The sequence below is a fragment of the Scylla paramamosain genome, chromosome 14, assembly GCF_035594125.1.
Source record: "Scylla paramamosain isolate STU-SP2022 chromosome 14, ASM3559412v1, whole genome shotgun sequence".
In the NCBI taxonomy this organism is placed as follows: Eukaryota; Metazoa; Arthropoda; class Malacostraca; order Decapoda; family Portunidae; genus Scylla; species Scylla paramamosain.
Window position 1 is genome coordinate 25039923 of NC_087164.1, and position 27500 is coordinate 25067422.

Sequence of the window (27500 nt, forward strand, 5' to 3'; positions counted from 1 at the left end):
TGATGAAAAAAATCACCAAATAGTACAATAATAGAAATCAGTATATTATTATAGTATATTATTATTATTATTATTATTATAGTATATCATTATAGTATTAGTATAGTGCGTCTAACTGCGCGTACACACACACACACACACACACACACACACACACACACACACACACACACACACACACACACACACCCACCCTAAGCTCCCGCATCCATCCTCGACATGCCACGTTCTCCTGCCTCTCCAGTCTTAGCTGGCTGCGTTGCTGCGTCGATCCCCTCGCCAACATCACCACGACTTGTCCATCCCATCCCTTGTCAAACTCACACCTTTGTACCATTTGGATAACTTTCCCTTTCTATCAGCGTGAATGACAGCTGTCGCGATCCATCTACATAACTGTTCCCTCTGCCTTGTGTCACTAAAATAATACTGTGCTTGTTCCTGCTCAGATGTTACGGATTACAACAGGTTCTTGCAAGTGAGGAGCATTATCAACACCAACAAGAACACCAAATATAACAACGACAATAATAATAATAATAATAATAATAATAATAATAATAATAATAATAATAATAATAATAATAATAATAATAATAATAATAATAATAATAATAATAATAATATTATTATTATTATTATTATTATTATTATTATTATTATTATTATTATTATTATTATTATTATCATCATTATTATTATTATTATTACTGCTACTGCTACTATTGCTATTATTACTAACATCAATACCATCATCATCATTGATATCAGCATCATGATCATGTAATGCTGTTGTCAATGAGAGATTTCATTTGGACAAAATAGTTTTAAAATTTTGCATAAATTTTTTTCACACACTATATGACTGAAAAAAAGTAAAGAGATGCAGTTTATATATATATATATATATATATATATATATATATATATATATATATATATATATATATATATATATATATATATATATATATATATATATATATATATATATATATATATATATATATATATATATATATATATATATATCAATGAGACGAGGAATTCAGCTTAAAGAGGCGTGAAGCGTGGGAAAAAAGCGGGTCGTTGTGTGGGTGTGTGGGCGGCAGGAGGCGGCGCTACGGTGGGAGTGGGGGTTCAGGTGTCCTGCCACCTTGACACAGCGGGCGGCGGTGAGGCAGGGTCGGCTGTGTGGTTTATGCCCACACATTTTTAGGTATAATGTTTCATTTTGAGGGAGGGAGGCGTTATTCATTTCAAAATGACGCAGATGACGGCATGGATTGGTATAAGCTTTTCTTGCATAATGATGCAAATGAATTGAACCACGCTTACAGTCTTCCCTAAAGTCCTGAAAAATTGCAGTAATATATCGCGTTGCCTTCCACTCACATTTTGCCACGATCATTTGTTTGCACAGAATAACGATGAACTATCCATGAATGCCTGCATTATGTACACGTAATATATATATATATATATATATATATATATATATATATATATATATATATATATATATATATATATATATATATATATATATATATATATATATATATATATATACGGAATATAACCTGCTCTCTTTATGTGCCACAGTATGAGAATCCATTATAATGAAAAAATGATAACGAAAATTACAAATAGTGGCAGCAAGTGTGTATCACTTCAGTGTGAAGAATTCCTAAAAAAAATATCACCAGCAACTGAAAAACTTCCATAGAAGTAATAAAGTGAAGTTCATGAAAATTGTTAGGATATTTGGTTTCATTGTAATGAACACAAACACGCATACGTGTGTGCGTGCTCTCACACACACACACACACACACACACACACACACACACACACACACACACACACACACACACACACACACACACACACACACACACATATTAACACATAAAAATTTACGTGCACAAACAAATCAACAAAGCAGGCGATTACAGAAGTGACGAGGGGGTCAGGTGTCATCAGTCGCTGGTAACATTACATCTTTATAAGGCAGTGCAGTATTACTCTCAGCACGCGCAAAGGACACGCTGCCTTGAGGGGAATGCAGTGCAGGGCGATCGGACTGACTCAGCGTTAAAGGTGAACTGTGAGTATAAAATGTGACTGTTTCATATTTTCATTCAGCATGTAAAAGAAACCAGCCACCTCGAAACTAAATGTTATGGAAAAGAAAATAATTGTTAATAATCTATACCATTTCTTGGGCGCAAAAACCTAACTGAGCTGCTAATGGTTGAGAGATAATACATATAAGAGGGAAAAAATGAAAAACCTTCCTGCGAATATTTTGCCTCAAATACGCGAAACAGCCATTCATATTTCAACAAAAGAATCTTGTTTCGACATGCAGGCAGAATCCACACCACGGTAATCATGCAGTAAGTAAATTAGTTCCCCAAATCATCGGCTAATGTGCAATCAGGTGGTGTTCACATTGTTCCTGTTAAATGCTGCACTTCACGTTGGCTGTTTATTTATTTATTTTTTATTTTTTTTTATTTTATGTTATGTCGGGTGCTTCTTTAATTGTTTATTTGTCTGTGTGTGTGTGTGTGTGTGTGTGTGTGTGTGTGTGTGTGTGTGTGTGTGTGTGTGTGTGTGTGTGTGTGTGTGTGTGTGTGTGTGTGTGTGTGAGAGAGAGAGAGAGAGAGAGAGAGAGAGAGAGAGAGAGAGAGAGAGAGAGAGAGAGAGAGAGAGAGAGAGAGAGAGAGAGAGAGAGAGAGAGAGAGAGAGAGAGAGAGAGAGAGAGAGAGAGAGTCTTTCATACATGAAGTACATCTGCAACACTGTTACGCATTTTCACGTTTTCATGAAGGGCGGGGCAAGGAGCTACAAACCAAAAGGAAAACACATTATTTCGTATATACCACTTAGAAAAGAGAAAAGATAACAGTATCACAGCCCATCCTTAACAAGCGAAAACTGAGGCCACTCCAATTCTTGACATATTTATCTTCTTAAGGAGCTGACGATACCGAAAGTTGATGCAGTTTGACACAACAAAGCAACAGAAATGGAGTACTTGAAGGATTTACGGTACGTGTTCTGTAGCAGTGTGATACATATACTGAACAGACTGATAGTACTAAATAGTGGTTAGAAAAATGACAATATAAATAGTATAAAACAGTACATTATGGCGCACTGAAGAGATCACGTAGTCATCCACTGGTTCAAAAGAAGGACGAGGAAGGTGTCTGGAGTAACTACGTGTAGGGTCTTGCAGTCTGTCCAGCTCCCCGCCGCGGCAAGCCACACACGGATATGAAGCTCGGCGGCAAAGCGCAGGTGTGTTAATGCAATGCCACCTTTAATGTTAGTACCGTTGTATTAGCTGATCCGTGTTCATTAGTGTTATGATTACCATTATTACTATTATCATCATCGTCATTAACGCTGCTGCTGATGATGATGTCAGTATATTTATTAGTCTGACTTAACTTCAATGTTTCTTTTTATATATAATTCAGTCAATTAATCTACCTTTTTGCTTATTCACCAACCTGTTTTATCTTATTTTTCTTTTTCTAACGTGTCAGTCAGTAAAATCCAGCTAGTCACGGGGCGCGAGTCCTTGGCGATGACGGCTGCGTGGTTGTGGTAGACGGGGAGGTTGCGAGGCCGCGAGGGACGTGGCTATGAAGTAGGTCACGACAGCTACAGGGACAACAGGGACTGGTCTTACTCCCCATTCTCTAGAGGGTCAACCTGACTTATTAAAAATCAGGTTTGAAGGTTCCCAGCTAACACGAACTTGTTTACTATAATTAGAAAACATTACACGGCATTTTCGAGTTTGGAGAAATTGTCAGCGTAGAAGAATGTGGCAAGGACGGAATTTTACCAGGGTTTCGTGGTGTCAAACCCTTTCACGAGTGTGGTCATCCATTGTTAAGAGTCAGAGCTCTGTAAGGCATTGCCAGTAGTGACAGAGAACACAAGACAGAAGATACTACGCAAATTTTGTCTTTATCATGCTATAAAACCATTCAAAAGACTGTAATGGTACTGAAAGGATTAGCCAAGAGGAGTGGAGGGGATAGGCAGAAAATGGTAGTGGTTAACTGTCACATACTGATAGACACAACAAGGGAAGCAAGTCCACTGAGTGATAAACCAGTGAGGAGGGATCACTTTCCTCGACACGTGGGCATGTCAAGGCCACAGGTCCCAGCGAACCGGCCACTTTCCAAGGTGGATCGGTGAACCACATCGGAGTCTACCCTCGCTTTCATTTCACACTATAATTTGTTCCATCCTGTTTCTGCTGCTGACAAGACCTCGGATTAGGAAAGTACGCCGGAAAAAAGAAGAAAAAAAAAATGAAATAACAGTAATGAAAGTGTGGTGTGTGTGTGTGTGTGTGTGTGTGTGTGTGTGTGTGTGTTTAGGTACAATGATGTACAGAAATACAGATAAATACATAGACGGTTATTAGGTGGCCTGCCTTTGACAGTAATCATTCTTCTTCCTGATTCTGTCACTCTTATTTGAAGAGTTCACCTGATTATTGCAGCTGTTTGTCTCCTACACCAACTTAATACGCCAAACAGCTCTCTCTCTCTCTCTCTCTCTCTCTCTCTTATCCATGTTTCTATTTATCAGTGTACCTATCAACCTACCTATCTCCCAACCTATCTGTACATACAAATAGATACATAGACATAAATACAGGTAGGTTGGAAGATAGGTAGGCTGATAGGTACACTGCTAAATAGACACATGGATAAGAGAGAGAGAGAGAGAGAGAGAGAGAGAGAGAGAGAGAGAGAGAGAGAGAGAGAGAGAGAGAGAGAGAGAGAGAGAGAGAGAGAGAGAGAGAGAGAGAGAGAGAGAGAGAGAGAGAGAGAGAGAGAGAGAGAGAGAGAGCTGTTTGGCGTAGTAAGTTGGTGTAGGAGACAAACAGCTGCAATAATCAAGTGAACTCTTCAAATAAGAGTGACAGAATCAGGAGGAAGAATGATTACTGTCAAAGGTAGGCCAGCTAATAACCGAGATTTATGTCCGTGTGCTGGTCAGCAACAGCTGGTGCTTCACTCGTTAGGGAACAATAACCCGGTGTGATTAGTCTGCTGCAATCACTGTCACGCCAACCAGACTGTCCCATCCAGACCAGCAAAGAGTGGCATAACATCCTCTTCGCTCTTTTTTTTTTTTTTTTTTTCCTCAAAAGGTTTGTTTGCACCTGTGACTGATGGAGCGCTGACGTGTGGTGCCTGCAACTGTTCACGCCACTCTTGGCGATAGGGATTATAATTATAGTTTATTGCCAATGGTAACATGAATAAAACTTTCAGATAATTTGCTATCATTAAAAACATTAACACTTAATTGCGCGAGCCCCAAGTTATGACGTCAGCACGTACATATATAACCAGCCTACTGCGTTGGTCTCAAGCCTGCCATTGCTCACAGCATTCAGGGGCGCCCTAATAACCCAATAAAGGTGAAAAATGTTCAGGCAACATAACGTTATCATCATCCGAGAAGTGCTTCCTACATTACGTCAGCAAAACCAAGAGATCTTACACATTAGTTTATCCACAGGTAAGAATATGTTACCTATTAACAACCTGCAGGTTTGCAGTAATTTCTTCAAGCCCCACGCCCCTGTATTACTCACTATGGGATTAACAGACAGAATTCTAGAGATAATTTTTGTGTGAAGTGAGCGGGAAAAAAAAAAAATATCGAAACGGCAATCGATAGTAAATGACACTTACTCAGATCCATGGCTAGGCGCGGTAACGAAAAAAGTATCACGATAACGATAAATCGATAACAATAACCTTATCGATCCTTATAATCGATAAATTCATCGCCCGATAACCAATAAATCCAAAATTCCTATATTAGCCATAACGATATTGATATTTCAAATAAAAAATCATAAGGAACATAAGGAACATAAGGAATAAGGGAAGCTGCAAGAAGCGACCAGGCTTACACGTGGCAGTCTCTGTATGAAATATACCTACCTATTTCCACCTATCATCCCCATCCATAAACCCGTCTAATCTTCTCGTAAGGCTCCCTAATGTCTTAGCACTAACAACATGATTACTGAGTCCGTTCCACTCATTTACCACTCTATTTGAGAACCAATTTCTTTCTTAAACCTAAATTTTTCAAGCTACAATTCGTTATTTCTTGTTCTATCCTTGTTGCTGATCCTCTACATCCACTCAACCACTCATCCACTCATCCACTTACCCACCCATCAATCCAGCCACTGTCTCCCAATGATCCATCCATCCATTCATCCACCCATCCACTCACTCGCTCATTACCATCTACCCACCCAGCAATCCATCCACTTATCCATCCTCCCACCTACTCACACAGCCATTCACCCTGCCATCCACACAGGGCGGCCCAGAACACACACACACACACACACACACACACTTGTTGTTGTTGTTGTTGTTGTCTATTTATCTCTACACCAGGCCGGCAATCCCACACAGCGCTGCTCTCTCTCTCTCTCTCACACACACACACACACACACACACACACACACATAATTAACACTCTTAATAATAATAATAATAACGCTACTACAACTGTTACGATTGCTACTACTACTACTACTAATAATAATAATAATATGAAGAATATTATTACTACCACCACTACTACCACTACTACTACTACTACTACTACACTCCCTCACACACTTCCATTTCTCAATACCTGGAAATGCCCGGAAACCTTGAAAATTGAAGGAAATATTGAGGAAGAGACACAGACACTGGGCGGAGGGAGTGTCTCGGTCTCGGTCTGGGCCCGTCATGTTTTCACGGTTGCTGCTCAGAACGGGGCTGGAACCGTCGATTTATTTAAGCCTTATTTGAGGCATTTTGGGGATTATTTACCTACTTTTCGTGGTTAATTCTGGCTTTCCTTCACGTCACAGTCTGGAAACAGCCGAAAGTTGAGCTAAATATTGATGTACAGACATGTAGAGAGGCAGGGAAAATGTGCGTCTCGGCCCTTATATTTACGTAACGTAAGTCATTTTGAAAATCGCGAGAAGAAAGAAAAGGCGCAGACTGGAATGCACTACTTTTTCTGACTTGCCATATACTTTAACTAATTCTCAAAATATAAAAAGATGACCGAACTCAGTAATAATAACGAAAACTCCAAAAAACTACCAGTAACTTTTACGAAAGGGGTCACAAAGAAAGGATTATACTGAGAAAGAAAACACAGCCAGACAAGATTCTATTACATATTCTGAATATAAAAAATTTTTACTTTCCACATAAATAAAGAAAACACAAATTCCGCGTCGTATAAAGAAACTACTTTTTCACTTTCAGCAACGGACTCACTTTAAATTTGAAAATACGAATAGCTAGACTAGATTTTATTGGATATTATTACTGGGTATAGGTTTCTTATATTTTTTAAGTCTTCAATCAGCCACCAAACCAATCCTAGACGAACTAATAAGAAAAAGTTAAAATAAATAGAATGCCGAGTTTGTTATTTATTCGAGAAACAAAAATACAGCTAGACTAGATTTTGTTATGGATTATAACTTGTTATATATTTGTAATAATAAATTAAATATCAAAACAATGTCAACTCCTTTAATAAAAAAGAAAAAATGATGATGTAGAGCCGAGATGTTTTTTTTTGCGCCTCTCCTCAGTCCTCCTCCTCTTCCCTCCCCCCCAGCTCTCCCTCTCTCCCCTCCACCTCCTCCTCCTCCACACAAGAGTTAAAAAAAAACCCGGGAAACACCTGGAAAACCCTGAAATCTACGATAATATTGACAGGGAGAGACGGGAAATTGTTACCGTAACAGCGGCCTGGCCTGGCGGGGCTCGGCTGGGCTCGGTGGGGCTCGGCGCGGCTAGGCGGGGCTGGACGCCAAGGATACTGTGGTGTGGTGTGGTGGTGGTGTGGTGGTGATAACAATCCGCTTCACTGCCCTGTATGTGTGTGTGTGTGTGTGTGTGTGTGGCGCCGATCAGAAACTAGTCATAAAGCAGTATAATTGGAGGCACTTGGTACACCTTTCCCTAATTCCAATCACTCTGAGACATCTTGACTTGCTCTACAGCCAAATGCAATCTACAAACTGGGTAGAAATTGCAAAATCTATTCTTTCTTCACCCATAACTTTTTTGCAGATGCTTATAAAGAGTTCATACATTGCATATGGTGGTGATAACTGTCTCGTATCAAAGTGAAAGAGTTAAAACAGTAGTTGTATTAGCTGGTTAAGTGGAGGGTGTGACAAGGTGCGTGGATGACTTGTGGATGATGAGTTTGCTGTAGGTGAGTAAATATGTGGATGGATGGGAAAGTGGTTGGGTGGATGAGTATGAGTGAGCAGGTCAGAGGACAATGGATGGATGGATGAGTGGATTTGTGGGTGGTTGAGGATCGATAAGTAAGAGTGCAGTGGATGGTAGGGTGGATGACTGAGTGTGGGTTATGTAGGTGACCGGAGCCTGTAGGTAATGTGCATGGGTGGTTGTGTGGAAGTGGCTGAGAGAGTGGATGGATGGGTAAGCTAATAGAGGTGTGTGGGTGGATGGGTGAGTGGGAGGGATGGAGGGAAATAAATACCCATACACAAATACCTTACCCATTTTTTCCCCATTTATTCATTCATTATAATCCCCCCCCTCCAAGAACTAACATGATCGATGATCACTAGTTTGGAACCAAAGTATCAGTCATACCGATGAATCGATAACGCGAGAAAATAATTATCGGATAACCGATAACCCGGTATTGTTATCGCAATAATTCATCGCGATAACCCCCACCTGTGCTCAGATCTAAACCGTCAATGTGAATGGTCGTCCAGTGTTACGTGTATCCACACACCAAGACGCCTTAGTCCAGAGTGACGAGATGTGTGGCTCGTCTCACCCTCCATCTTAATCATTTCGGGAAGCCTTTGTTCTGTAGCAGACTCAGAGGTTGATGACTGCAGTGATGATGATAGTGATGAAGCAGCAGCAGCAACAGCAGCAGCAGCACCAATGTTTCTTCATTCTCTATAGGACAAGGCAGTTCAGTTTCAATATTCATACTACGTTCATCTTGTATTTTGGTTTATAAGGACAACTCTAGAGTATGCAGCTCCAGTGTGACATCCTGGACAAACTCAAACACAACAACAACAACAACAACAACAACAACAACAACAACAACAACAACAACAACAACAATGATGACAACTGTTTTCCGTAAAGCACTGCTAATTATCATATATACGTTAGCAGGAATTCTTTAGTATTTTTCGTTATTAGTAATGATTTCCCTTCATTAAGCAAGAGTTTATTACAATTACAAGTCGACATGCGAGAAAATGTATCGACGTAATGATGAATGGACAGAAATTCACAGTAATATATCTCTCAATTACAAATTGATGCAGAACATTTGAAAATAATGCGTGGTTTTTCCAGCGAGGCTTCAAGGACTTCCTGGTCGAGAAAATAAAGCTAATATGTCGTGAATTTATACCCATTTTCCTGGGTTAAATTTCTGATGCAAGATGCCACCAAGACTTCATTACTTCATATTTTTCATTGCAATCCCTTAACTGATTAATATGCAGCCTTTCTCTTAATTATCCGAACTCATATTTTTAAAACGATTAGCATAACGACGTTTAAAACGGTCATAGAAATGATGTGTAGAGTTTTCATGAGTGTTTTCCCCACCGACAGTGCATGGTCCTTGATAAATATTACTAGAATCCCCGAAACACCACTATGAATCTTAAAAACCTTCACTAGAGACCTACACAAAGTAAGGATATAGCCGAAGCGTTTGTGAAAGCTGTCCCTGGCTTGCGTCTTGTCAGGAATTAAACTTTTCTCTCTCTGAATTCTACATCTACATCCACTTCACCATCACCATTGCGGAGTACATCTTGCTCTAGACGCATTGAGTTCATTTCTAGTCTGAGCTTCAAATAACATTGAAAGTTCGGTTTTATGTTATATTTACACGCGTTGTCTGTCAAGCATTCATCTCGGACCCAACTTGTCTTTCCTCCTCACCATCATCATCATCATCATCATCATCATCATCATCATCATCATCATCATCGTCAACCTCTAAACTTCAAGCGTCTGCTTCAGGCATTTCAAACATATAATTTCACTTTAATTCATCTCTCCATGTAGTTCTCTGCCACTCCTGCCTTCTTTTGCCACTCTCACATCACCATACTCTATTTAACACTGCTCTATCATCTGTCTGGTGCATAAGTATGGTGTATTGAGCTACTGATACATTTGTAGGGCTATTTGCTACTATAATCTCGTTTTTTTTTTTCTTGTTCTTCTGGTAATTTCATATTCGCACCAGGGCAGAATGATTAGATTGTTGATTTGCCTCCTGTTGAACAATTATGCACCAGTTGTTATAAGATATTGCTTAAGTTTGAGTGAGATGCGTTTCCAACAGATTGATAAGTCTGGCCGATAAATCACTGTGGCAACTTACACCAAGCTTTCCTTTCTGCTATGAAACTTGCTCTGCGTATATTGTGCGGAAGTTAAGTTCTTTACGTCAACCTTGATAGCTTGTACTCCTTCCTGTTCTGTGTTGAAATAAACTTTACCCTTTCTTATAGCTTGCTTTGAGTGTGTGAATCCAACCAGTGTGGGGATCGGATGATAGCGTGTTGTTTCTGTAATTCCTGGTCTTACTATGTTTGTTGTCTCACTAATTACCACTACGCAGGGACCTAAGTGTGAATTTACCAACAGTATGCTCTCAGTTAATCTTCGAGTCAGTAGTACGAGCACGTGGCCAAGTATCAGGTTCCCATCGACGGCAGAGCGATTGATGGAAGCACAAGGTTATTTATTCATTATTTTTTTCATTAACTCTTTGACTGGTATGGCTTCTCCCCCGTTTAACAAAATCGTCTGGTCCAAGCTAAATATGTGACTTCAACAGACATCATTGTGAATCAAATACTTAAAAAAAAAGTCTATTGAGTTTAGTCTTATCTTTGCTAAATACAAAGGCCTCGGCAATGAGTGTGTGTCATATTGTCATAAACGATCAAAGAATTAATATTAGTACACATTAAACGCTTACTTTGGCATTTATAGATCTAGAAAAGGGCTATGATACACTGCCAAGGGTTGTGGAGATGTCTGAGAGAGAGAGAGAGAGAGAGAGAGAGAGAGAGAGAGAGAGAGAGAGAGAGAGAGAGAGAGAGAGAGAGAGAGAGAGAGAGAGAGTGAGAGGGGGGGGGGGTACCTGGATAATACACATGTAAGACTCTTAAAGGCACTGCACAGCGATGTCGAGACGCAAGTGAGGAGTGAAGCAAGCATGGGCTCATTAATCTTCACTACTCTTAACGTAATGAAGGAGAATGTAAGGGACGTGATGTATATTGATTACGATTATATATAGTTTTGATGGGTGGATCAAAAGAAGAGATAGAGCGCTGACTGGATGAATCAAGATCAGGACGAGAGAGGAGAGGAAGGAGCACTGTGTACAGAGCAGGGACAGGACAGACAAGAAGCAATTAATGGTGGACGGTGTGAGACTGATGAGGAACGCTGCATTTAAGAGACAAAGGGCCTAAATAACATGGCAAGCGACAATTGTGTGGGAGCTGCTCGTGAAGAACCGCAACTCTGTAAAAGACAAGGTAATGAAGTTGATGCAGAAGACTGTCGTTTATTTTCAATCATGTTAGTTTGCGTTGACCTGTAGGACTTTACATAACATATCAGGTGGGTACAGCAGTGGTAACTAGTACTACAGGATGATGGCTTGACGTTCATCGCTGTACTCTCGTAGCGTGGCTGTATAAACGACACATATCACCAGCCAATGTATCTCAAAATCTCACTTAGGAGAGAATGATGTATTTTCACGGTCTCTAATATTTTACAAGAGGAACGGTATAAAACATAGTATGGTAGTGATTTCCAATATGAAGCCATGCAGCTCCCAGTGATATGTGTCAGGATTTAAAGAGTTCATTGCAACCCATGAAAGGCTGTCCATTTTTCATCAAAATCTGGTAATGTTGAGCGAATAAAGTTTTATTATTCACTAGGTAGCGTGGTGGCTAGATTTTGCTGGTTCGCACCGCTGCGCCGCTCTGCCAGAATGTTCTTGACACTCAGTTGATAAGTTAGCTCGCTCGTTTTGCGTTTACTGAACATTTATTGACATTTAATAATTCCAACGAAAATTACAAAACCTGAGATGTAACTGGAAACTGAATCGCAGAAAATAAATCAATACAAACATCAAAAAGTAAGGCGAAGCTGCACTTTGCTTTTAACGTATTCCGCCATTATTGGAGGACGATAATTGGTAATATTCGCCAATACGTGGTGTTACGGCCGTCTGGCAAACAAAAAACAATGGAATCCCTACAACGGTCTGAATATTTTCTGCTTATTTCGTTTTCATAAATACAATAGTACTTTAAATCTTTTCATTTTATACTGTGACGTAGATAACCAAAAATTTGTGTCCGTCGAGTGTGTGTGTGTGTGTGTGTGTGTGTGTGTGTATGAAGGTATAAGTGCATGTGTGAATGTATGCAAACACGTCTGCTTATTTTCTTTGTTTATTTGTATCTGTCAATGTGTGTCTGTGCGTGCGTGCGTTCATTAGTTGTGTTTGTTGTACTATATCACCGAGTCATGGGCGTTCACTTTCTGTGTGGGACCGCTGATTGTGAAGAGGAGAGAGGTGTTCATTTGACAACCAGCAGAGAATCGCTCGATATTAACATGGTGTAACGCGCTGATCCGCAAACCAACCCTGCTGGCGTGAGGCCCCGCCCATACCACCGCTCAGTTTGCTGTCCGCTACCGACGCTGGCACTGTTACATATTCTGGCAGTGAAAGGGGCGGAGTGGACGACACCTCACACTCGTAATTTATGAAGCCGCTATGTGTCACAAAGACAGACTTCCAAGAGTGAAAGTTCACAAGACCACTGACAGGAGGACTAAGACCTCTCTCACTGAATACTGAACATGCAAATACACTTCTTTAACCCTTTCATTACTAAACAGTTTTTCCATAATCAATAACTTTTTTATTGTCCTACAGTTTTTTAAATATTTTTGTAGCCGAGAAATGACGAGTTAAATTTTCAGTCTTCGTATATTTTTCTGTCCAAGCGAACACTTATCTCTGGATGATGTCAAAGATCACTAAAAGAGTTGGTTAGTCGAACTATAAATTGATGTAGTCCTACTTTGATTTAAAAGCAAGCCAAGGCTCATTAAATGTAAGTTTGTACGATTACTGTTCCGGAGCGCTAGAAATACAACACAAATAGCCAAGCTCACTCTTTTCTTACATAAGTATTCTGTACGTACCGGTACGAACATCTGATCAAGAGAGTAGAATCTACTTTTCACACCTTATCCCTGAACATATTACTTTCGTCCTCTAATCTTTTACTTTTTGAGGAAACAGGAGAATGAGGAGAACCCACGATATTGAAGTGAACAGTACTTGTGAATCGCTGTCTTTTAGGAGTGTTCAGCTTTCTTCGTACAAAAGAAGTGGGAGAACAAGCCGTTTTCTCTTGTGATAAAAAAGCGGAGTTCATGTCTCGTGGATGTACGCGATGAAGGGAGGACTGGTTTATGTATCCTACGTGTTGCGACGTTTGTCACCTGAAACATCGAACTCTCTCTCTCTCTCTCTCTCTCTCTCTCTCTCTCTCTCTCTCACGATATATGCGCAGGTTTTTTAAAAGCTGTTATTGGCCCCGGCCTTTGTCGTGCCTGCATGCTGGCCTCCGTGCCTCTCTTGACACAAGGATGGAGTGGACCGACCCGCGCGGAAGTAATCTCGATCTGAGCCAACGAGGGAAAGCCTTTTGCATTGGATTCTGTGGCGCCACGCACCTCCCTCACTGACTTCACACACTAATCACGCACGGTGCTCGCATGACACTCAGTCGACTCTTCCATTACACAGCCTCACCGCTGTCAACACTTGTCTGCAGGGCTGGCTGAAGGGGCCCTCGCACACCCCATTAAACATTCGTCCATCCTGAACGGCAATACGACACGCCTGCTCGTCCCACCAACACCATGTAGAGAATGCATAGACCAATGTGCATGAAGAAGAAGAAGAAGAAGAAGAAGAAGAAGAAGAAGATGAAGATGAAGATGAAGATGAAGATGAAGATGAAGATGAAGATGAAGATGAAGATGAAGATGAAGATGAAGAAGAAGAAGAAGAAGAAGAAGAAGAAGAAGAAGAAGAATGTACCATATGACCCTGTTTCTGCGACGTCGAGGAAAATAATTCAGTAAAAAAAAAAAAACTTCAAGGTTGTTCACTACGCCAGACATTAAGAGGTGAAAGGACATAATTAAGTTTTGGCCTCTTTTAAATTCTGACTAATTGCATAAAACCAAGACCCTAGTTTGATTTTTTTTTTGTTTTCCTACGATTACCTTCGTATAAAGAAAAAAAAAATTAAGAGAAAAGAAAAGAAAAACGTAAAATGGCATCCCATAATGCTCCCCTTCCATCCAATAACATCAATAAATCGGTGGAAACATGTTTGTCCAGCACGTATTTCATTGCAGACTATTAGATAAAAAATAACGTAAAATTTATCTGATGGAATTACAGCACACAAGCCAAGAATTGTGTTACTGTCCTAAAATTTAAGAAATACCGTGTGTGTGTGTGTGTGTGTGTGTGTGTGTGTGTATGTAAGTTACCCCTTTCGAACCTTGCTATCCCACCTTCGCCTAACATTACACCAAATTCTTAACATAAATTTGCAAACTAACTCTAACATCCAGTACTTCTTCCACTCGGCATAACAACAAACACACTTTTCCTTAAACAAACTCTTTTCAAATTCTCCGAGTCCCTCTTTTATCCGGAAATTAATACGCGTAAGTTCCCGCCTTTTTCTAATTTCTTTGCGGCAATCCCATTTTGCAAGCTCAGATTCGCGATGATAACATATTCTAATAGACTTCTGCCCTAATCGAATCCGCGCCCAGTGGGTAAGTATGGCCCGTCAGCAGGCAAAAGAATGACTGCGTGCCTCCATTCCCTGTGTTAATATACGTAGCAGACGAGGGACGAGTGAGCCTCCATTACATACTGTCAGTGTGTGTGTGTGTGTGTCCAAGAATATGTGATGATAAGGGTTTCTAAAGGATACATGGTGAGAGAGAGAGAGAGAGAGAGAGCAAAATATACGTTCAGAGTAGAATATAGACACAATCTGTACATATGTATGTTGGGCAGGAACCAGACAGACAAGTAGTAATATAAAGGTAGCAACTCAAAGGAGGTAAAAAATGAGATAAACTTCAATAGCAAGCGTTTGGTAGGATTCAGAGCATGTATTTATGATGTAATATTTCCCGTAAACACATCATCAGACCGTGAAATGCGAAGAACGAGGATTCAGAAGGGTAATATAGAAGTACCAGCAAGGATAAGCAGACACGGTTGCGTAAACAGGAAAGAAGAGCTGGTATCATAAGTTCATATTGATGAGGGAGAATGTTTCAATGATCTAAGCTCGCATGCTGTTGTGGATGGAGGAATGTGTGGTCTGGTAAGAATGGTACGAGAAAGGTAAGGTGAGGAATGTATTAAATCATGAAGGCTATGACATGTAAGGATATAATGAGCATCACGGTAAATAGATTAAACTTTCTTTTCTAAATAAAGGTGTATCATAAAACCAGAGTACAATGTAGCAAAGTATATAGTGACTGGATTAAAATAAAGCCTCCACAGGTCTTAACTCAGCACAAAACGCTACACAGCCAAATCGTGGTTATCCAAGTCAATTGTTCATCCACAAGTATAGTAACGAATAAATAGATGGGTCTAAAAAACTATTTCTTCAGAGTTACGCTATTCTCGTAAGAATCACTTCCTCTCCACTGATGGGTCTAAAAAAAACGTTTCTTCAGGGTTACACTATTCTCGTAAGAATCACTTCCTCTGCAGTGATGGGTCTAAAAAGAATGTTTCTTCAGTTACACTATCCTCGTAAGAATCACTTCCTCTGCACAGATGGGTCTAAAAAACATGTTTCTTAAAGAGTTACACTATCCTCGTAAGAATCACTTCCTCTGCACTGACTCTTGGACAGGCAGTATTTACTCTGCTTGTACCTGGAAGGAAAGACAGCCTTTGGGACATTTGTTTTCTATATAAGGGAGAAGAGCCATCACACTGTCCCTTAGAAACACCTGCACTCTTCACCACCTCACAACTAACCCTTTTCTCTGCAATGTGATGATAAAGCATGTAATACCAAAACTATTCCTTTATATTTTAACAGGGTATTACAGTAGCAGCCGCAGTGAAAAAAAACGGAAGGACTGTCTATTCCATGACTGACAGGAGGCAGCGTGGCAAAGTAAACAAGACGTCTACACGTTTCGGAGGTAACTAGAACATGATATTTCGTGCCTCGACAAGTCTCACCTCAAACAGAAACACAAGCAAAGCCACACATTTTCAGTCGCACTGTTCGCTCCATGAAGGATGCCAGTCGCCTTGAGTGTTCTTTCCCACTCACGGAATTTTCCTCGGAGTCCACATTCAAAGTCGTTGTACGCGAAAGGGGAAATAATGCTCTGATGTTGTTTGGTGTGAGAAAATTGTAATGAGTAAATGACGACGTGATGGTGAAACTTCGCATGGCATAACTTTTTCCTCCCTTTGGTGGTGTGCGGTAACTCCAGAGATGAGGCAGACTGGCTAACACCTACATTGTCACCAGCTTAACTTATGCCATCCTTCCCAACAGCCCGTATGATAGAACAGAAGCGTTAAGTACATAATGATTTATATACTTTATTAAATACAACATAATGTACACGATGACTTAAATAGCTTTTGAGATATAACATAACATAAATACTCTATTCTATTTCTAAAGAGGGGCTGAGGGGCATCGCCGCCCTGCTCTAACCCATCAGAGGGGACTGAACGCGGTCAGGGGCGCCTTTCCTGGACCTGTCCAAATTCCTGGTTCCTGAGGTAAAAGGAAGATGCTTCCGTGCAGGGGGTGGCCACCCACTCCGCCACGCACGTCATTTCCTTCTGATCGAACACTGTCCCCTCGCCGCACATGAAGCTGTTTAGAGGAAGAGAGAGAGAGAAAAATATGAAAGCTACGTCAAAAACACCATTTCTTTCCCTCATACAAAGCTGCTGTTCTGCAAATAACACTTGTCACACACACACACACACACACACACACACACACACACACACGTGGACGGTCCCTCCAACGTATGTAGCACAGTACAAGGTTTGAAGGCACTGACCTGTACTGGTAGGTGTGAACGCTGCCGTCATGTAAGAGGGAAGGGTGACACACGTGGAAGATGCGGCAGTTGTTGTCTGGGTCAGCGTAGTAGCCATACGGACGGTCGAGGCAGCTGAATGTGGTGGAGATGGCGCCCAGCATGAAGCTGGCGCCCGACGATAGGTTTAGGGGTTCCTGGGGCGCGGCGGAGGTAGTTTCGGCTTTGGGTGTTGGTGTGCTCTCATGGGTGTTGTAACTCTGAGGGGGCTGTGAGGATGTGACGGCCGCCTCCTTTAGGGGGGCGGTTTGCTTGGCCTGCTTGGGTTGCTTGGATGGCTTGGCTTGGTCGGCCTGCGAGCTCTCCAGGGCTGCGTGGGAACTGTTGGACTGCAGTGTATCGTTGCTGGCATTCTCGCCAGCCGCCTGGATGGTATGCACATTATCCACTGGCGAAATCTCGGGCTGGCTGTGAGCCTGGTGGGTGGACTGCTCAAGAGGCTCCGCGTGATTCACTAAGGTTTCCTCAGGCTGGACAGGTGGACTCTGAGAGTCTGCGTACGTTAGCTGCTCGTTGCCTGGCCGGCTGGTTGTTGCCGGTTGGTGGTCGCCTTGTTCGGCAGGGGCTGCAGTGGAGGCATTATTCTCATTGAAGAACCCATACACTGGTAACGTGACGTTGGTTGAAAGCGGCTCCTGCTCGGGGATCGTTGCCGCTGCTGCTGCCGCCAACAACACCGCTGGAAACAAGAAAAATCAGAGATGCAATCTTTTCTCTGAGCATTGCTGCCCTCGCTACAAGCTTCTACGGTGCTCTACACGGTGCTCTGCCCACCCTCAGTCTTCTTAAGTGATAAGGCTCACCGAACACAAGGGTCTGCATGGTGGGGCGTCCTGTGGGAAGGTCTGGCGAGGAGTGAGGGGTCTTCACTACACACGCGGCTTATATTTCTCTTCTGCTCGTTCACAACCTTAAACCATATGCCACCATTCTAAGAAACCGGTTCTGCGCCTCCACTCTCTCTTACCTGTCGGTACCTGACGGTAACCTTGGACTCGATAATTCAACTGTTATCCTTTACTACCTTAGCAAGTCGTGAACCAAACATATTTATTAATAATGGTAATGGTTCATATTTATTTTGATTATAATTTATTTATTCATTTATCTTGCTGAAATCACTGCAGTACTGACATTACGACTAGCTGGCAGAAGGAGCGATAAATGTACATTTTCTATAATATTTTTTACTTCGATGATTATTTTCTCAAATTTTTACTGCATGTATGAAAAGGTCAATGAACTATTAAGTCTCGCCAAGAAGTGTTACATATCAGAATTATATATCAAGTAGCGAGAAATATATCTCGTTAGTACACATAATTTGTTCCACACAATTCTCGCAAACATGGAAACTAAATTAACCTAACACAACAGGTTGGCCACCTTGGCACACCTCTTGAGTGTCACCCACGGAGCCGTCGCCGGGACTCTCACACTTGTCCTCCACAAAACAGCTTTCTCGGCGAGCCAGAGAAGAATATAAGGTGAGCGCTTAGTAGAGACCCCTCACTCCTCACCAGACCTTCCCACAGGACGCCCCACCATGCAGACCCTTGTGTTCGGTGAGCCCTATCACTTAAGAAGACTGAGGGTGGACAGAGCACCGTGTAGAGCACCGTAGAAGCTTGTAGCGAGGGCAGCAATGCTCAGAGTAAAGATTGCATCTCTGATTTTTCTTGTTTCCAGCGGTGTTGTTGGCGGCAGCAGCAGCGGCAACGATCCCCGAGCAGGAGCCGCTTTCAACCAACGTCACGTTACCAGTGTATGGGTTCTTCAATGAGAATAATGCCTCCACTGCAGCCCCTGCCGAACAAGGCGACCACCAACCGGCAACAACCAGCCGGCCAGGCAACGAGCAGCTAACGTACGCAGACTCTCAGAGTCCACCTGTCCAGCCTGAGGAAACCTTAGTGAATCACGAGGAGCCTCTTGAGCAGTCCACCCAGCAGGCTCACAGCCAGCCCGAGATTTCGTCAGTGGACAATGTGCATACCATCCAGGCGGCTGGCGAGAATGCCAGCAACGATACACTGCAGGTCCAACAGTTCCCACGCAGCCCTGGAGAGCTCGCAGGCCGACCAAGCCAAGCCATCCAAGCAACCCAAGCAGGCCAAGCAAACCGCCCCCCTAAAGGAGGCGGCCGTCACATCCTCACAGCCCCCACAGAGTTACAACACCCATGAGAGCACACCAACACCCAAAGCCGAAACTACCTCCGCCGCGCCCCAGGAACCCCTAAACCTATCGTCGGGCGCCAGCTTCATGCTGGGCGCCATCTCCACCACATTCAGCTGCCTCGACCGTCCGTATGGCTACTACGCTGACCCAGACAACAACTGCCGCATCTTCCACGTGTGCCACCCTTCCCTCTTACATGACGGCAGCGTTCACACCTACCAGTACAGGTCAGTGCCTTCAAACCTTGTACTGTGCTACATACGTTGGAGGGACCGTCCACGTGTGTGTGTGTGTGTGTGTGTGTGTGTGTGTGTGTGTGTGTGTGTGTGTGTGTGTGTGTGTGTGTGTGTGTGTGTGTGTGTGTGTGTGTGTGTGTGTGTGTGTGTGTGTGTGTGTGTGTGTGTGTGTGTGTGTGTGTGTGTGTGTGTGTGTGTGTGTGTGTGACAAATGTTATTTGCAGAACAGCAGCGTTGTATGAGGGAAAGAAATGGTGTTTTTGACGTAGCTTTCATATTTTTCTCTCTCTCTCTTCCACTAAACAGCTTCATGTGCGGCGAGGGGACAGTGTTCGATCAGAAGGAAATGACGTGCGTGGCGGAGTGGGTGGCCACCCCCTGCACGGAAGCATCTTCCTTTTACCTCAGGAACCAGGAATTTGGACAGGTCCAGGAAAGGCGCCCTTGATGGGTTAGAGCAGGGCGGCGATGCTCCTCAGCCTCTCTTTATGAATAGAACAGAGTATTTATGTTATGTTATATCTCAAAAGCTATTTAAGTCATCGTGTATGTTGTACAGTATATAATAAAGTACGTAAGTCATCATGTACTGAATATTATTAATAATCTAACATGCGGAGTGTCAGGACGGAGGGAGAAAATGGTGGCGCTGCAGATACAGTAGTTCACCACCTCTCCCTGTCCCCCCCCCCACCCACACACACACACACACACACACACACACACACACACACACACACACACACACACACACACACACACACACACACACACACACACACATTTTCTAAAGGAAAGGATTTGTTTTTCCTTTAGCGAGATATTTCAATCCGTTATGATCTCTTTCATAAAAGCAAAAAGGTTAAAGCAGAACGTGGCTAAAGTTCAACAATATTGTTCCCATGCAAAGCTACACATGCGATGGCAGCCCCAGGTCCCGACAGTCTCATACATACTCAGTGGCTCCTTTGTATCGTGAATGGACAGGAAAATTACCCCCGTTGCTCTTATTCCTTGCCTTGCTATCATGACAAGTTATTCGGGTGACTGGGCATTCCGGTCCACAATGGATGAACATTCTGGATCACCTCAAAAAATACACCACTGTCTCCCCAACGAAACTTCGACATGGAATAACTGTCTGCCACACGAGGTTTTGGTGCGGGAAGTACTTTAACACAAAGGAAGTGAACGTTGCCTTTCTCTAGGTATCTCGAAAATTTTTCCCCCTTAATAAATACAAAACACTCGATTACTGAAAAAAAAAAGATACTGACGTGAATTATTATCAATGTTTGTCATGGGCGATATTTGCTTTTAATAATAATAAATAATAACTGAGGTCTACAGAGAACTTTAACCTTTCACATCTATTTTTGTGTCACGCAGCTGCTATGTATATTTATATGCATATAGAGAAATAAAAGGAAGGGGGAAGAGACATTAAAATATCACAAACTTTTTTTTTTTTTCATTTTAACGAACTGTGTGTGTGTGTGTGTGTGTGTGTGTGTGTGTGTGTGTGTGTGTTCATAATAACCATAACTTGTTGCACTTTCTAAATTAAATTAGTGTTATCTTATCAAACAGTCTCGTAAGGCTCAATAGATCTGATGCGATTTATTTGTTCCTTTGTGTTCCTTAGTGTTTCCATTATCTAGTGGTTCTTTTCTGAGATATTGCTCTATTTTCCTCCTTCCGCCATCATCCCTCGTATGTTCATTTTCTCCTTGTGTTCGCCTTGTCATGTGTTTTCTTAGAGCCTTTTCTTTCTTTATCGTGTGTGTGTGTGTGTGTGTGTGTGTGTGTGTGTGTGTGTGTGTGTGTGTGTGTGTGTGTGTGTGTGTGTGTGTGTGTGTGTGTGTGTGTGTGTGTGTGTGTGTGAATTAAATCGACAATGAACAAATTTCAGCATTTCCTGTTCCCGGCGCAGTGAATAATGCATACATTTCACTCAATAAAGACAAGCCTGTGTGTTTCCTTACTGCTACCGCGCCACCACACTCAAACTACTCTCCCTCCAGTCACCGCCGCCCTCACACCAACACACCCACGCCATCCCTATATAACTAAATCCCTCGGGGACCTCAATTTAAAAGACCAACGATCGCCAAGACCACCAAGTTGAAAAAGGGGACAATAAAAATAGTCCTTAAACGCTACCTCTCTCTTTCATGTCGCTTTTCACGCCAAGGGACGAGGGCTTGTAATTCTGTCTCAAGCGTCACAGAGAGAGACGCTACTCACGAGTGTGTGTGTGGGTGTGTGTGTGTGTGTGGGTGGGTGTGTGGGACATAGACACTGGCAAAATCGTTACTCTAAGATACCAAATGGCACCCCTCTCCTTCCTCCGTGAACGTAGGAGAGTTAAGCTACATAATGATAAATAGTCGTAACATTCTGGTTCTTACAGGAGTGACGCAATCTGAATGTCAGGTCTCGTGCAGGTGCCTCAAAAAAATTGTGTTCTCTTTTGGATGTATAGGACTTGCCACAATCATCATTTACCTGAATAGAATATGGAAGAGGTGGTGGTGGTGGTGGTGGAAGAAGAAGAAGAGGAGGAGGAGGAGGAGGAGGAGGAGGAGGAGGTGATGCAGACAAGAAGAAGAAGAAGAAGAAGAAGAAGAAGAAGAAGAAGAAGAAGAAGAAGAAGAAGAAGAAGAAGAAGAAGAAGAAGAAGAAGAAGAAGAAGAAGAAGAAGAAGAAGAAGAAGAAGAAGAAGAAGAAGAAGAAGAAGAAGAAGAAGAAGAAGAAGAAGAAGAAGAAGAAGAAGAAGAAGAAGAAGAAGAAGAAGAAGAAGAAGAAGAAGAAGAAGAAGAAGAAGAAGAAGAAGAAGAAGAAGAAGAAGAAGAAGAAGAAGAAGAAGAAGAAGAAGAAGAAGAAGAAGAAGAAGAAGAAGAAGAAGAAGAAGAAGAAGAAGAAGAAGAAGAAGAAGAAGAAGAAGAAGAAGAAGAAGAAGAAGAAGAAGAAGAAGAAGAAGAAGAAGAAGAAGAAGAAGAAGAAGAAGAAGAAGAAGAAGAAGAAGAAGAAGAAGAAGAAGAAGAAGAAGAAGAAGAAGAAGAAGAAGAAGAAGAAGAAGAAGAAGAAGAAGAAGAAGAAGAAGAAGAAGAAGAAGAAGAAGAAGAAGAAGAAGAAGAAGAAGAAGAAGAAGAAGAAGAAGAAGAAGAAGAAGAAGAAGAAGAAGAAGAAGAAGAAGAAGAAGAAGAAGAAGAAGAAGAAGAAGAAGAAGAAGAAGAAGAAGAAGAAGAAGAAGAAGAAGAAGAAGAAGAAGAAGAAGAAGAAGAAGAAGAAGAAGAAGAAATTATCATTACCATTATTATTATATTTTTTTATTACTGTAATGAGGGGAAGGGAATGGAAATGACACAAATATGTAATGAATGAAAGGGGAATTCCTGCCTCCCTTACATATATTATTATTATTATTATTATTATTATTATTATTATTACTATTATTATTATTATTACTATTATTATTATGTTGCTGGTGATGACGGTGATATTGATGATCACAAAACAACACAGCGTCAACAGTTATTCCAAAGAGCGAGACATAAAGGTGCAGAAGGTCGTGAGGAACAAAAGGCACTGAGGACGCGAGGCTGAGGTGAGGCGAGGTGGGGTCGGGGAAGGAAGACTGACAAACCGCCGTGGCTGTGGTGGTGGTGGTGATGGTGGCCTCCTGCTGGTCACATCGCATCCCCTGAGTGACACGAATGTTCAAGGCCTTTTAACTGAACGAGAAGCCTTTGTCTCTACTATTCTCTTTACTATCCTATTTCTCATACTTATCACAAACCGGCTCGTGAGGGTCAAAAAGTATGCTGCTGTTTCTGCTCTGTATGGTAAGCGGCGTCACCACTTTGAATCCATGATGTAATATTCTGAAGAAGGTACACACGGTACAGCCACGCAGGCAGGCGCAGTGTGTGTGTGTGTGATTAACGGAAGACTATGCATTCTCACCATTCTCTACCGTGCACCACCGCTATATATACTCTAAATGGGATGCTTTGTTTCCTGAGCACTAATTTTAGCAATACAGCAATTTCCATTACCTACATTTAAGCTGTTGCTTGTTGCCATAAACTTGAGCAAGGCAGGTAATGCTGTTAACATCGACAGTTTAGCTTTTGCTCATTAGTGTTATGGGTCGCACAGTGTATATCCACCTTTCGTGTACAAGATTATACTGCGTTTTAATTACCGCTATTACGCGACACTACTATTTGAGGTGGTCGACGCTACGGGGGGACGCAGAGGGGATAATGGAAGGGAGAAGGGCTTACATCAGAGTGGAAAGAGGGTAGGAGAGGGGAATGGGACAAGAAGGCTTGAGATCGGATCGAAGAGGAAGAAAGGTGAAATGAAGGGAAATATTAGCAGTGAGGGTCAAGTTTTAAGGAAAGGTAAAGGTGTACGGGCGGGATAAAGGAGACCAGGTATGAGAGGACGAAGAGCAATCCCTTTTACTTATCCACGAGAATCCTACGTGTGGCTCCATCATATAACACCTACTCCATCTAAGTCTTCCCTCCCCTCCGAACCTTCCAGCTTTTCTCCCTCCACCTTCCCCTTTTTTTTTTTTTCTTTCGTATTTCCACCCTCTTCCTTCCTCCAGCAATAAGTCTTCATGTCCGCCTTCCCAACCTGCTTCCGCGAAACAATAATGGTGTTTACTTGATTTGGTAACGATCTGAGTAAGGTTAATCTCCCTACAAGACCGCCTTCCCCCTTGCTCGTTTACATGCGGCAAAACTCTTCTTGTGGTGATCAGCTGACTTGTTAATACGGCACAAGGGAACGGGAGGAAAGCGTGGGCGGGGAAATTTACAACATAGACATGTCACGTGTTTCAAATGGCGAGCACGCTGTAGGGAATACCGAAATGGGACTCAGGCACGAAGAACTTCCTTGTTTCTTTGTCTAGTTTGTCTATACTGCTCCCTTTCCCTTCACGATCTTCACTTTTCTTTTCTTTTTTTTTTCTTTTTCTTCCTCGCCGCTTTTTCCTCCCGTTTGTTCAGAGCTTTACCCCTTTCTCCCTCTCCATTCACTTCCTTCTTTCCGTGTTCCTTGTCTCGTTTGTCTCTTCTGTTCCTGTTCCCTTTACACTCTTCCTTGCTTCCTTCCCTTTCCTTCACTTACTATTCTCTCAGACCTCTACATGCTCATTCCTCCGCCCCTCCTAGCTAGCTCGCTCCCTACCTTCCTCCCTCTCACACGCCTACAAGCTACACTTTCTTCCCCCACGTGTGTCCGCTCCGGGGATCCGCAGCGACCAAAAGGGGAAGAGGAACAATGCTTATCTGCAACACGATCTCATGTTGTCATTACGGGTTATTGTTCTTGTTCTTCTTATTATTCTTGTTATTAACCTTATTCCTGTTATCTGTTGTTATTACTGTTACTTTTTATAGTCATTAGTAGTCATTATTCTTATTGCTATTGCTGTACTGCTACCACGGTCTATACTGGTTCAGCAAAGGAGCTACACAGCTTAAACAAGACCACTGGTAAGATTTGTTTATCGTAACTATTTATTTTCTTTCTTTTGTTGTTGTTGCTGCTGCTGTTGTTCTTGTTGCTGCTGTTGTCGTTGTAATTATTCTTGTTTATGTTATTTATCTACTTTCTTGTTGTTGTTGTTGTTGTTGTTGTTGTTGTTGCTGGTGATTTCATTATGACAAGATGGTATTATTACTACAATTATAAAAATTGTACGTATAATCATCGTTAACGTCGTCGGCGTCATCACCACCACCATCACTACTATCATCATTACATTATCATTATCATCATCAGCATCACTACCATCGTTATCATCATCACAATCATCATCATCATCATCGTCATCATCAATATCCTACATCGTCATCATTACTACGATTTTCCCAGCATATCATCATATATTTCCATGAGGTAACAGCTGGAAGGCAACGAAGTTTAAAATTCCATCTCGTAAATTCAGGCAGCTTGTAATGGAGCCAGTGAGCCTTTGCTTCAGTGAGCAGAGGCGCCGAGGACACGCCGCGGACGAGCTGGGACTGATGGTTTTCGAGGAACTGGCCGCCACAGCTGGGTGAGACACGCTGCACGCGCCACTACCACCACCATCACCACCACCACGAGAGAGGCGGATATGAGCACTACAGGGAAAGAACACAGGAAAGAACTACAGAAAAGAAAGATCAGATTCTCGCACGGATGAATCCCGCGTCAAGACAACAGGGAAGTACACATCCACAACACACGTACAAGGAAAAATACTGCTCGCTATTGAATGAGGAGAAAGAAATAATCATTATGCCATCGTGCACTCTAACAAAGCACAAGGGAACACAGTGCTGGGGGGAAGTTATTACTCTCACGGTACAGACAGGAAAACATAAAAGTAATATAGAAAAAATGAAAAAAAAGAAATTGCGAAATAAGATAAGAGGAAAATATGAACTCTAATATTTGAGAAAAAAAAAGAAGAAACATTGGAACACCACCACCACTACTACTACTACTACTACTACTACTACTACTACTACTATTACTACTACTACCACCACCATCACCACCACCACCACTAACACCAGCAAGCGAAACACAAATGGCAGCACACGCAACACAAGAGAACACGGTAATAGCACAAGGTGAATAAACTTACACACACACACACACACACACACACACACACACACACACACACACACACACAGTTATCAGCTTGAAACTCTCCCCCCCCAGAAACACATACACAAAAACATACATGTAGGAAAGAAAGGGAAGAGAGAGAGAGAGAGAGAGAGAGAGAGAGAGAGAGAGAGAGAGAGAGAGAGAGAGAGAGAGAGAGAGAGAGAGAGAGAGAGAGAGAGAGAGAGAGAGAGAGAGAGAGATAAGAAAACCCAACGCAAAGAAAATTAATAAACGAAAAATGATGGCGAAAGAAGGAAAATAGAGCAATATCTCAGACAGGCACCACACATTGATAAAAAAAGACACAAAGGAACACAAATGAGGAACTAACCACAGCAGACCTAGCTAGTGACCCTTACAAGGCTGTTTGTGCAAGGCGAGGGATGAGAGGGAGCAGAAGGTAAACAGGTGGATAGTAATGAGAAAGCCGCAGCAGGAACAACACAAAGCCATGACACCGGAAAAGATCTGGATATGCGGGTGTGGTCGGCGCTATGGCTGGTCGCCGTCTTCAAGATCAATAGGTGGCCGCCATGTGAGCCGGCCCTCCTCCCTCCTTTTCTCTCTCTCTCTCTCTCTCTCTCTCTCTCTCTCTCTCTCTCTCTACAAAACTTAACTTACATCCGATTTTTCTGGTTGGTTGTAAACACATTTTTTTTTTCTTTTCCTTTTCTTTTTTATCCATAACTTCCTCACTCAAGTAAAAATGACAGTCACTTTGTGTTGTTATTGTTACTGCTGCTGCTGCTGCTGCTGCTGCTGTTGTTGTTGTTGTTGTTAATATTGGTGGTGGTGGTGGTGTTGGTGGTGGTGGTGGTGGTATTGATGTTGATATCATGTAATAATGCAATGACAATACCAATATTAATAAGATATAATAATAAAAATAATAATAATAATAATAATAATAATAATAATAATAATAATAATAATAATAATAATAGCAGTAGTAGTAACTAAAACAACAACAATAATAATAAAACAACATCAACAACAACAACAACAACATTTCCAGGA

The 27500-nt window shown here is 41.9% G+C and overlaps 3 protein-coding genes across 7 annotated transcripts in view; 1 reads left to right on the plus strand and 2 right to left on the minus strand.

Moving 5' to 3' along the window:
• LOC135107060 (thiopurine S-methyltransferase-like) overlaps positions 1–27500 on the minus strand; it is a 182078-nt gene that overhangs the window by 12059 nt on the left and 142519 nt on the right. Inside the window, exon 1 of one of the 4 annotated variants that reach the window (XM_064016668.1) lies at positions 6719–6833. The exons of the other annotated variants lie outside the window; for them this stretch is intronic. Within the exon in view, the coding sequence (XP_063872738.1) occupies positions 6719–6818 (100 nt within the window). The 5' untranslated portion in view covers positions 6819–6833. Of the gene's footprint in view, positions 1–6718; positions 6834–27500 lie in introns of those variants that run through there. 4 annotated transcript variants of the gene reach the window in all.
• On the minus strand, positions 15754–18213 carry LOC135107062 (uncharacterized). Its single transcript, XM_064016672.1, has 3 exons — positions 18180–18213; positions 17338–18055; positions 15754–17144 (listed from the first exon to the last, which is right to left on the minus strand). The coding sequence occupies exons 1-3, from the start codon at positions 18196–18198 to the stop codon at positions 17003–17005; spliced, it is 879 nt and encodes a 292-aa protein (XP_063872742.1). The 5' UTR covers positions 18199–18213; the 3' UTR covers positions 15754–17002.
• Positions 18596–20256, plus strand: LOC135107063 (acidic proline-rich protein HP43A-like). 2 transcript variants are annotated; one of them, XM_064016674.1, is made up of 3 exons: positions 18639–18941; positions 19066–19784; positions 20100–20254. In XM_064016674.1, exons 1-2 carry the CDS (start codon positions 18923–18925, stop codon positions 19560–19562), a joined length of 516 nt encoding a protein of 171 aa, XP_063872744.1. In that variant the 5' UTR covers positions 18639–18922; the 3' UTR covers positions 19563–19784; positions 20100–20254. The 2 variants fall into 2 exon arrangements, with proteins under 2 accessions (XP_063872743.1, XP_063872744.1); XM_064016673.1 differs by having other exon boundaries at positions 18596–19784; positions 20100–20256.

Excerpts from the sequence above, each read along its gene's own strand:
- LOC135107062 (XM_064016672.1), bottom strand. Across the intron at positions 17,145-17,337 it reads GTTCACACCTACCAGTACAG|CTTCATGTGCGGCGAGGGGA; the intron begins GTCAGTGCCTTC and ends TCCTCTAAACAG.
- LOC135107063 (XM_064016673.1), top strand. The coding sequence starts at position 19,363 with ATGTGCATACCATCCAGGCGGCTGGCGAGAATGCCAGCAACGATACAC. Across the intron at positions 19,785-20,099 it reads GTTCACACCTACCAGTACAG|CTTCATGTGCGGCGAGGGGA; the intron begins GTCAGTGCCTTC and ends TCCACTAAACAG.